This window comes from Cyprinodon tularosa, unplaced genomic scaffold (assembly GCF_016077235.1).
Source record: "Cyprinodon tularosa strain WSP-4 unplaced genomic scaffold, ASM1607723v1 ctg5, whole genome shotgun sequence".
NCBI lineage: Eukaryota > Metazoa > Chordata > Actinopteri > Cyprinodontiformes > Cyprinodontidae > Cyprinodon > Cyprinodon tularosa.
In genome coordinates, this window is record NW_024039229.1 from 868066 (window position 1) to 880096 (window position 12031).

The 12031-nt window shown below is 36.9% G+C and overlaps 1 protein-coding gene across 3 annotated transcripts; it reads right to left on the reverse strand.

Annotated features, from left to right (window-relative positions):
* Nucleotides 1-274: 274 nt before the first annotated feature.
* Nucleotides 275-10419, reverse strand: LOC119795075 (voltage-dependent calcium channel gamma-6 subunit-like). 3 transcript variants are annotated; one of them, XM_038302911.1, is made up of 7 exons: nt 10276-10419; nt 6670-7325; nt 4580-4690; nt 4305-4413; nt 1491-1565; nt 883-1020; nt 275-766 (listed from the first exon to the last, which is right to left on the reverse strand). In XM_038302911.1, exons 2-7 carry the CDS (start codon nt 6877-6879, stop codon nt 546-548), a joined length of 864 nt encoding a protein of 287 aa, XP_038158839.1. In that variant the 5' UTR covers nt 6880-7325; nt 10276-10419; the 3' UTR covers nt 275-545. The 3 variants fall into 3 exon arrangements, with proteins under 3 accessions (XP_038158839.1, XP_038158840.1, XP_038158841.1); XM_038302912.1 differs by having other exon boundaries at nt 10264-10388; XM_038302913.1 differs by lacking the exon at nt 10276-10419 and adding an exon at nt 9668-9944.
* Nucleotides 10420-12031: the final 1612 nt, after the last annotated feature.

Genomic DNA, 12031 nt, shown 5'->3' on the forward strand with positions numbered 1-12031 from the left:
ATTTGGAATTTGTTTCTTTAGGTTGGTCTGTAAAGGTATGTTTTATAAAGTGATTACTGTTGACACATCATAGCTGTTGAAGATTCTCAGTCATCCAGGTCATAGTCATTCCAAAAAAGTAAAAGAAAAAAGATAAAATATATATATATATATATATATATATATATATATATATATATCCTCTGGAATTTGTTTTCCAAGTTTGAAGATGTTTTGAAGATGTTTTGCAGAAGACAAAACTTCTTCAAACTTGGTCCAAACTTGGTCCAGTGGATTTTTTTTTTTTTTACAGTGTCCTGTCCCGCAATGTGGCAATAAAAAGTATTTTCTTGATGCCAAAAAGACCCCCAACAGATTTTACATTTTTTTTTTACTTTAACTTTTTCGGAATGACACATCATACCATAACTACCAAATATCCTTTATAATGAGCAGATAGGGTGATCTTTTTGCTTAGATATGTCAGGGAAACATCCTCACCTCTCCATCCCCTCCCTCTTTTCAGCAGGAGATGATAAAGTGCACAAATGATCACCTCAAAGCCATTAACTGCTGCCCTCCTTATGAGGGAGACACTTCTGCCAAGGGCTACAGGGAAGCGCCAGCAGCAGGAAGAGGATTCCACCCACGATAAGAACAGCACCTGCACAGCCTATACATGACACAGACCAGGAGAGCTCATGGTGGAGAGGAACCGTGTGGTCGCTTGCCAAGAAAGAAAGGACAGACTGGTGGAAAACTATGAGTGACAGAAGCACCAGAACACCTGTAGGAGGTAGAGAGCAACAGCAGATGAAAGGAACAATATAGATAGATACAATATCTTATGCAAATGAGGGATAGTTTAATGTTTCATAGCAGTCTGCAGCTACTTTTACTGACCTGAAAGAATAAAGCATATAGATGCTGGCTTTAGGAAGAACAGGATCTCTTTACTGAGAGACATTGTGATGCAGATGGCCCCCATCACCATCAGAAAAAGGCTGAACAGGGCCAACATTGCTGCAGCCACATTCAAGTCTGATCAAAGGAAAATGAATGCATCATTAAAGCACAAAAAATAACCTACTTCAACTTTATTTATCAGAATTAGTACGTGGAGGCGTACAGAGTCAGATCGATGTGTCACCAGTGGGATTTAGATGTACATCTGTCTTTCTTTATTCAGTCTATAGCACTGTGTAATTTTAATACATTATGAAGCTGCTGGAGAAAATGAGACGTTAGACTGCAGCTCAGAGACACTCCAACAGTGTGGGTGGAATACATATTAAAAACTCAGAGTGCAGACAATAGCTAACCTGAAAGAGTGAGGGAAAGAGGTGAAGATAAGCACATGGAAAACAGCATGAAAATAAGAGTGATTGAGATGATAGTAAGGAGGACAAGAGAAGCAAAGCAGAAGGGCCAGGAAGGCAATACAGGAAGGTGCTTTAAGGTGTAAAAATGGACATAAAAGAGGATGGATATAGTGGAACTGTGTGACTCACTCTTTTCTGTTGTTTTCTGAAACAGGACAGTATTTTCCCCCGTGGTGAAAAATTTGAAGTAGGTGCAGTTGGATTCTGCAGCAGAGAAAAAAGGAAGAATAGCTGCTATAATGGACATGGACTCAAACACTGACAGTTAATGTGCATCAGCGCAGCTTCCTATTGAAATTCAAGGAGTCACGTCTCACTTATTCTCCCACATCCCACTCTGGTACAATCTAATTTCAATTGTTCTATATCAACCAAAATCAGTTGTGAGCAACAAAGACAGACTCAAGGTGACGAACCCAAAGCTTCCTGTACACTTTGTATTCCGCTGTGGGAATTTTGTGTTACAGCAATAAGAGTTTGACAGTCAAATTGATTCTGACACCTCTATCTGTTAAACAAAACACGCACACACGTCACTTTTAATTAGTCTGATGAAAGCCTTAGCCTCAAAGTATTATGCTGTGTTTTGCAGATCGCAGCAATTTCATATAGTCCGTTCCACAGCTGGACAAGTGCAAATTCTGACATCAAGTAAGAGGAGTAGATAGAATTTTTTTTATTTTTTTTGGCAAAAAAAAAAAAAGAAATATATATATATATATATATATATATATATATATATATATATATATATATATATATATATATATATATATATATATATATAAAAAAGTATATTGAAAAAATTAGCTGATTGACATCAAAACGATCTCTACATTTGGTTGAAAACTGCAATTTTCAATAATACATAGAAAAGACATTCAAAAACAAGTTTTCAAAATCTTTTCAACGTCCATTATTGGACTAAAATGGGAGAAAATCTGACTTACCAGAGGCAGGCCAGTTTTCGGCAACTATTTCTGAACTAAATGAAGACTATGATGCACTAACCAGATTCAGCCTAAAAACTAACGTGTAAAACTAAATGACATCTGGTGTTTGACTGGAATTGTGATCGATAAGCACTGGTTATACAGTCGTATTTGATAAACTAGGAAAAATTTACCAATAAGGCTAGTTTCATAGATTAATATTCTTTTTAAAAAGTCTTTATTTAGTCATTATAAAATTATCTAGACTAATCTTATGCATATTTTTTCCATTAACTGTAAATAAAGAAAATCATCATAATCAACAGAATGACAGTCAGAATGTGTTTAATAATGTATTTAATCTGTTTCACTTCAGTAACTTGAAAAAGGGATCTTTTCAATAATATTCTGAATTAATTTTAATATGCAGAAATTCATGTATCAGCAATGACCTTCCTGTGTGAGTGAGGTCTACCGATAACAGAACCAGGGTGAGCCGTTTATGTCAGAGTACCAAACAAGTAAATACAGAACGCAATGTATGTAATTTTCAAGTTTGCACTGGCTCAAATCTGTAAAATGTGAGCCCAGGACCAGAGAGGAAAACCTGGGTGGGTTCTGCTCTTTCTCCCACTGCATTGTGAAGGCCTGCCCAAAGCAAACGTGATGATGCTTCTAATGCTTTAACGTGCATTAAACTTTTACTGTAAAATGCAATAGGTCAAAAATTGCATCCACCTTCTGGTTTCCACTTCTCCAGAGTAACATAAAATAAAGACTACAAGGCTACAAAGACTACAAAGATGCCATCTACCTTGACCCTTTAACATATTCTTCCCTAAATGGTCTTGAACTATTGCTTTTATGGCAATTAAACAATCTCTAATGAGGTAAAAATAAAAAAAAGCCATAATGTTAACCCTACTGTTATTTACTTAAATACTAAATAGATAAAGACTTGATGAAAAAAAATCTTTAAATATATGCAGTAAGGTTACATAAATCAATACTGGCATTCTTCAACAGCATATACAGTATATAAGGCCAATTACTCGGGCTGGGTGATAAATGGATTTTAATGTTTATGAGATTTGATTTGTTTTAGAAAAAAAAATATTTTTTTTAACCAATACACTCCTTGAGCTACCATAACTCAGAGTGAAATCAGTTCTTCCCTTTTTCTTTTTAGATGTCTATGCATAAAAGATAAACTAGCTCTATGTGTAACACTGCTAGCTGCACACAATAAATGTGTGATATTTTCATTGATTGTTTTCAAACATGATTGTTTAACATGAAGGGTTTGCAGCTTGGATTGTGTTGTTAAGGTCACCTCACAGCGGGGACGACTGAAATAAAAGCTAGTTTTTAAAAGTAATTGATCATTTTTGTTATGAAACTTGAGGGAGAAAAAAAATATGTTAATAGGATCTGGTAGGAAAAAAAATCCGAGATTTCATAATGTTCACACTTATTTGAACAAGATGCCAGACTAAGTTTTCTCTGTATGCATGTCTTTAGTGTCAGAACCAGCTTTTCCATATTCTCTTTCAAACCTACATCAATAATATTTAATGAAATGCCCTTAATTTATCAGATTTTATTCTCAAATGCTGGAATTGTAAAGGAAATATGTTATATTCATGATACTAAACATGATAGATTTACTATGTGGACACCCTAGTCAGAACCTCAAGTATCATAAGTAGTGTTGTACCCAATCTGAAAACAAAACTGGGATCATTTCAGCCTGACATGCTTGGAGTGACTCAGCCAGTTAGTCAGCCAGGTTTCAACCAATCGCTGTCACATTGTGAGCCAGGCATCATTTGTCTACCCGGAGAGTCAGGTAGACCACTCAGACAAGCTTACTCACTGCCTCAAACTGAGCTGTCTAACGGTTTCACAGTCAGCCAGTTGGCCTGTCAATCATCTGCCTGAACCTCACTTCCACCAGCAGAACAAATGAACCCCATGATCCAATCCAAGTAGTCAGATATCTTTTTGTCACCTCCAGGCAGCTCAGCAGGTCCACAGCTCTCCCGCTCTGGGTCGATATCTGCCACCCACAGGGTCTTGGTGCAGCCTTTCCATAAACCATAGTGAGCTGTCAGACAAGTCTGTGAAACAAATAACACATGATAGACAGCAGCATTCTTTGGTCCAAACGAAATGTACAAAAAGCAAGTTGCTTTTGTTGTTTTTTCTTCCTGATGCTACTGATGGAGTACCATCCATGGTATACCATTAAACCTATTGTAATGGAAGCACTCTTTCATATTTTACCTGATTGTTGTAAAAATGCTTTGGGGGTGCCAGCTCCACCCAGAACTCTGTCCCAACTCCGAGAACCGTCAGGACAACGCCCACTATGGCCACAAAGAACGCCAGCTTTATCTTGTGGGAAAAACACAATAAATCATCTGTTAATTAGAGGCTTTTTTATTCTTCTTGCTTTCACACTTTAAGAGTTAGCTCAGTTACAATGTTTGCTGTTACTGAGTCACTTAAGTACAGTATCCTTTTCTACTCAAACTGTCAAACATTGAAATTGTAAGTTAAACAGACAGAGAACATTTGCTCTCTAGAAAAGTTAAGAAAAAACATTCACTACATGTAGTGTGCCCATTCTTTTTGTCAGTAGTGAACGTCAAGTCTCACCTGTCCTTAATTATTTCACTCATGACAAACAAAGCCCAACCCCTTGGACAGCATCTCAAAACTCAAACACCATATTCACTGTTTCTAAACTGTTACTTTAAGCATGCAGATATTTTCAAACCAGTTTATCTCTCTAATAACATTTGATGAATACAACCTTAATGTACATCTATAAAGTAGCATGAAGTTTTTCTCCTGCAAAAAAAAAAAAGATCTGAAGCTTCTTACCATTTTAGGCCAGGTGGTAAACCAATATCGTTGGTAAAGTTAAAAATTCAATAGAAGATAACTAAAGTGTTCCGTTTGTATCCAGAAAAGCACAAATAATGTTATTTTTAAGGCATTACAGGCTGCAAGTAGCAGAAGAAAAGGAAACCTCCATCACTCATACAAATAATATAACACTGGATTAGCTTGGTGCTTAGTTGTGCTCCTTACAATTTATATTATGGAAAATAAATACTCCCGATTAAAAGGCAATGTTGTTTAAAAGTTGCTAGGGTTCATTAGCTGAGCGTTTTGATTTTTTGTAGGATCTAAATTACTTTTTGGGATTTATAACCTCGTAAAACTTCTCCAAAGGTATTCCCTGTTGGTTGACATGCCATTTAACTAAAAAAATGCTTGCTCAATAAATAAGAGAAAATAACAGCAACACTAAGTTATCCATCCATCCATCCATCCATCCATCCATCCATCCATCCATCCATCCATCCATCCATCCATCCATCCCCTCCTAGTAAATCCATCAGGGTTGTAGTGGGGCTGGTGTCAGACACCAGCAGTGTATGAGCAAAAGGCAGGTTACACACTGGGCAGGTTGCCAGTACACTAAGTTATGTTTTTTATAAAGTAGTTGTATTATGGGCTGCACAGTGGAGCAGTTTGTAGCACTGTTTCCTCCTTTCAATAAGATGGTCCTGGGTTCACGTTCCAGCTCAGCATCTTTCTGCATGGAGTTTGAATATTCTCTCTGTGAATATATGGGTTCTCTCTGGGTATTCTGGCTTCCTCCCGCAGTACAAAAACGTGTGTTAGTTTAATCGGAATCTATTAATTGTCTTAGGTGTGAGTGTGTGTGTGCATGCTGTTTCCCTCTAACAGATTGGCGACCTGTCCAAGGTGTACCCTGCCTCTCAGCCATAGACTGCCAGAGATAAGCACCGGCCCCAATGCGACCTCTATGAAATAAGCAAGAAAAGATGGATGAATGGATAGATAGTTGTATTATTTGTGTTTCTACAGTATAACCACTTGATAGTTTTCATTAATTGGTTTAAGGCTGCGTATTTACAACTGTCAGGGTGTCCAGGTTAAAAAAACAAAAACATTTTTCATTCCAGGTTTTCCAGACATAAATGTTTTCCTAACTCCTAACAACATGGTGCCCATATACTTATTGGTAGCATTATATATCTTTGGTCCTCAAAAGTGTCAACTTGTATTTTTCCAACTAGGTTTTGCTTGTGATGGTCAGGATCAAATTACACATATAGTATAAGCAGCCATTGTTGAAATAATATTTTCGATGGTTATTGGCAAAATCTAGAATGATGTTTCAATTAGAATAATTTGTTAAAAAAATAAAATTGAAAAAAAAAAATCATTCTAACCATATTAGCACATTGGACAATATACTACAGGTTCTTCAACCTTCCGATGTTTTGATTCACTTCTTTCAAGAATTTTCATGAACCCAATCTAAAGCCACCAACCTTTCCCTCTTGGGCTTCGCTCATGGCACGTCCAGTCGATGTTGTCCTTCGGCGCTTGTTCCCACCGAAGGTGCTGCGTCCACCCATCAAAGTGGCCAGGCCCCCTGCACCTTGTGCAGGTCCTCCTGGTGCAACAATCCCACTGGTTCCAGCTGTTCCTGGGACCACGGTGCGGCCCTCCTCATCCGTCACAAAAATAGTTGACCACATTTTGTTGGTAACAGCAGAAAAATCTGATTCCTTTTGGTGGTTGAAGGGCTTGTTAGTTGATATTGTGGGTGTGAAATATAAATATCAAGTATATGAAATAAGGGATGGGGGGATGCGGTGGAGAGTAAAGAATCTCTCTCTACAGCTGTATCTGACACATCTAAAAGGCCAATGCATAGGCAAAATAGAAAAAATCTCAAACAAAAAAAGTCTGAAAAAAATAAAGAAAATCAATAGCAGGAAAAGAAGAAAAAAGAAGTATCTTAAAAAGTCACTGATCAAGGCAGGAAGTTTCTTGGAAAGTTTTGTTGGTTTAACATCAAAAATTGCACAGATTCATAATAGCAAACTGCTTTAGCATGAAAAAAGGCCAAAACATGCAAAAAAGTTCTCAGTTGAGGAACATGAGTAAAAGTGAAGAGCAGAGGGCAAAAAGGCAACAGGAGCTGGGAGGGGAAAAGAAAAAAATAAAGACAAAGGCTTAGATTTAAAATATGAAAAACAACATTATCGGTTGCGTATGCCTTTAGATAGGTCAGAACTAAGAATGCAGCATTACAAAAACCTTCATTGAATGCTAATGATGAAAATAAGTTACTGCTAAAAGCTCTAAAACTGACCTAAAAATAATGAATGCTTTGTAAATACTGTCCACACATTCAAACACTATAACAGCCCAAAAAAACATCTCTAAAAAAGTAGCACTAATATTTAATTTCTGTTTTTAATCAATAAAGTATTTTTGATGAATTATAATAAAATCATAAAATTATTTGAAATACTTTAAGACTAACAGAATTATTATGAATTATTGATTTATTTTCTAATTCTTTTGAATCAGAATCAGAATCAGACATACTTTAATAATCCCAGAGGGAAATTACTTTGTCATTAACAAATCCAAAAATATATACTTTCTGTTAATGTTTTTCTATGTTTTCTTTTTCTTTCCTTATCTTTTTTTTCTATATTCCTGTTGTTATTAATATTGGCTGCCATAAAGCTGTTACAAGCCCTAGCCTGCTGTATAGATTCTGTGGAACAACATTGCCCATTGTGATGTCATTGATCCTCCTGTTTCCTGAGACTCTCTAAGTATCTCTGTTGCACACAATCCTGAACCCTTGCTGTCTGTCCTATGAATGAAGCAGCTGTGATTCTGCATTCTGCACAGATACAGTGACAACAGACATGACATGCAATCCTTTCTGTTGTTAGCAAAAATGAAACACATCCCCTGGGGAGAGCACATACTTTTCCTGACACATGAGCATCTGTCTTGTTAACAAGACAAACATCTTCACGTATTTAAAAGGTTTATTTTAAGTGAGACTATAACTAGGAAAAGGGAAAACAATATCTTAGTGACATATTTCTTACTATGTGTAAGATTCCAGCAGAATAGAAAAAAAACTATTTCAGCTGTTTTAAGGGTTTAGTTGTGTTCTTTCTTATTCGACAGCAATCATAAACTCCTTTTTTGCATTTTATCATAACCCAGCCACACACCTTAGTGTATTTTATATGGATTTGATGTCAAAGACCAAAACAAAGTAGAGCAAAGGAAAGGAAACTAAACTCAAACATGATTTTCGAAAAATAAATACAAAGGATCTCTGAAGCTCCTCCAGAGCTTTCATTTAATTATTCTAAAATAAATGCTGCCCTACCCTGGCCTCATCAATTAGCAGTTATACATTAATCTTTTCAATTTTGAACCGAAGGGTTTTCTTTTAAATGACCCTCAAATGTTGTTCTATAAGCCACCCTGCTCATGATTTTGTTTCTTCTCTTATTAAACCTTTGGTGTCTTAGCAAAGGAGATATCATTATCATAATAATAACTGAACTTTGTAGACCTCATATTGGAGAAATTTACCTCTGCATTACCCCATCCCCTTGGGGAGCAGGGCGCTGCCATCCTAGAGCAGTGTTCTCAGATTATACTACACCGTACGCCATCTATCAATTGCATAAATATTAAATAAGAAACATTAATGTGTTTGGCTGTAATTGTACAAAAACTTTTATGTTTAAGGTGTATTAATACTTTTGAAAAGGACTGCTTTAGACTGGGACGACAACAATGCTTCACGTTTGATCTTGGTTTTTTTGTCGTTAACGTCACAGCATCATTAGCAAAGTAATGTTTGAGACGTTCTTCAAAAGCCTTACAGTACAAAGTTTTCACAATATCAACTTCACACACTGCACAAGAACTAAGGTCTTGCTCCTGGCAACTGAAAATACATCTCACATATTTGTTGGAAAGGACTAATATTAAATTACTAATGATACACATTTAGACAGGAGCTCCAACATGATATCCAAGTGTAACCAAAGCAACTGCTTTACTGTTTGTTGCTTAAGTAGAAATCTAAATGTGGAGCTTTCACACAAAAATAAAAGCAGGTCGTGGACCAAAGACAGCTAAAGCATTTAAACTCCGTCATAAAAGCAACTTATGTGTCCCTTCAGCTGCTCCCATTTTCAAGGTTCACTGCTGCAATTCATTACAACTTGCTCACAGCCTTGGCAAAGCTTTTGCACCTGATGCTGTTCTTGACACAACCAGGATTTAAAGCCAGTTCCCTCACATTACAGTGACTGACTTTAACCACATTTTAAACTACTTTACAGGGCATTAGGTTACAAATTTCCTAAAGTTCAATTTAAGGGATTTTTACAACTGTCACTTTACTATTTATTAAGTTGTATGCTTTCTAAAACATCTTCAAAAATGCACCAAACTTAAGTTTGTGATAACAACAGTGATAAACACACAAACCTTGACTGATGAAAACACAAGAGTAATCAGCAACAACAGCAGTTTTCACACTTGTCATTACAGCTTAGCCTGGACTGATGCAGGTGGTTTAGAGCATTAGAGGGTGTTGAAAAGAGTCTCAGTACCAGCTACGAATGATGAATAAAATATTCTCTCCATTCTCCTCAAAGCTGCCAACGGTGCTCCTTCCAAGGCATCCACATGGACAGATTGGAAAGCCCAAAAACTCAAAACTTGACAAAACTTTTTACAGCTTTAAACAGTTTCAAAAAAAAAATAAAACATTAGCTAATGAATCTTAAGGTCTACAAAGCTTAATATTATTCAAGGTTTTAATCATTTCTCAAAAGCAACAAGGTCCACGAACACTCTATGCAAGCAACTTTGTTAAATGATGATCAGCAGCTCTTTTTGCTCCAAGCCCTGCCCTCCAATACGCACCAAACACATTTCAGAAGCTAAAAAAAACCATCAACACGCTAAAGTTAAAGCCATTACTTTTATTTTGTCACACTTTAACACGTGCGGCACGCGTGCCTCGGTGTTTGCCGTCACTTCACAAATATCACAACAATGACATTAACGAGGTTGCTGACCTGTTTGCTGACCTGTTTTTTGTGTGTGTGGTTCTGCTCGGAGTGGAAGTGGGCGAGGTGAGGCGTGGAGAGGGAGTGAGAGCACAGCAAGAGGCAAACGGGTGACAGAGGGTGGGAAAGGGGTGGAGGTCAAAGTAGCTTGATGTTACGTCTGAGGCAGGATAGGCTGGGCGGCTGAAGCGGCTGAAAACTAATACACCTTAGATGCCACTGTGTGTATGTAACTATGTCCTGCAGCTCTCTTTTCTGTTCTCACACACAGTTCCTAGTAAAATCTAATAATTTATATCTTTTTACTTGTAAAAGTATGTGCACATTCCTATATCGTCATATGCAAACTGGTGCATTTCGGTTTTCCCAACGACTTGTTGAGAATGTGTGTGTGAGGTATGCAGTCACACTGAAGCCTCTGTAAGCCAGTCTGTTTGTTTGTTCTTTCGATGATGGCGGCACAGAATGAGATTTCCATTTTCCCCTTTTTAAACACACTTGAGTGAAACTGTATCAGATTGCAGCCACTCAAACCTCTCCGTAACTGTGTGTACATACATGCATGTGACTCCTCCCCAGCTATTTTTGCCCCCCACCTGTTAATGACTATAAAGCCGACTGAGGGGAAAAGGCCATCGTCGGGGGGGGGGGGGTTGTGTCAGCTCAGTCCAGGGTGAGGGTCTCACGTCTGCAGCTCCCACTACAATCCTGCTTATTGAGGAGGCAATAGTTGAGTCAACACCTCGAAGACAAGTATCACAGCCGGTGGGGTGTTTGTGGGCGCCCTTGGTCCTATGTCAGAGCTGAGGGATCAGTTTCACCAGACAGTGAAAACCTGATACTATCCTGCCTGCTGACAGAGGCACTCTGTCCAATTTTTGAATGATGGGATTCAGAGTTGTTTTATACAGGAAGTTGAGTATATATATATATATATATATATATATATATATATATATATATATATATATATATATATATATATATATATATATATATATATATATATATAATTAAAGATCTATATATATATATATATATATATATATATATATATATATATATATATATATATATATATATATATAATTAAAGATCTATATATATATATATATATATATATATATATACTCAACTTCCTGTATAAAACAACTCTGAATCCCATCATTCAAAAATTGGACAGAGTGCCTCTGTCAGCAGGCAGGATAGTATCAGGTTTTCACTGTCTGGTGAAACTGATGTTTTTTGTAGTAACTACAGAAAACATCACATAGCTGCTGTCATAGACAGATGAGGAATACTTACTCTTTTCTCCTCCTTGCTATTAATACTCTAATCTTTTGCAATTCAATATGTTTTATAAAGAAATGCTAAAAACCAGTCATCCATTTTCTATAACCGCTTGTCCGTTAGGGTCACATGGAGCTGGTGCCTGTCTCCGGGGGTCCTTAGTGCAAGAGGCAGTATTTGTCCTTAGAAGGTTGTCAGGGCAACACAGACGGGTACCTAGAGGATATAGAGGGATATAAAGGGTCTGATCAATTTAGTAGTCATGTTGTTTTAGAACCAAGGGCAGAAGTTAGAGTTCGCTGAGAGAACATGCAAAGTCCATGCAGAGACGTCAGGTTCAAACAAAGGCAACACTTCTATCGACTACTTTACTACTAAGAACTTGCTTGTTCACATCTAAATGCAAAAAATAAACAGAAATAAATAGACCTACAATAGATTAGAGAAGAAAAGGAAAACATAAATGTAATATATTGCATATTTGAAT

Excerpts from the sequence above, each read along its gene's own strand:
- LOC119795075 (XM_038302911.1), bottom strand. The coding sequence starts at position 6,879 with ATGTGGTCAACTATTTTTGTGACGGATGAGGAGGGCCGCACCGTGGTC. Across the intron at positions 4,414-4,579 it reads AGCATTTTTACAACAATCAG|ACTTGTCTGACAGCTCACTA; the intron begins GTAAAATATGAA and ends TTTGTTTCACAG. Across the intron at positions 767-882 it reads TATATGCTTTATTCTTTCAG|GTGTTCTGGTGCTTCTGTCA; the intron begins GTCAGTAAAAGT and ends TACCTCCTACAG.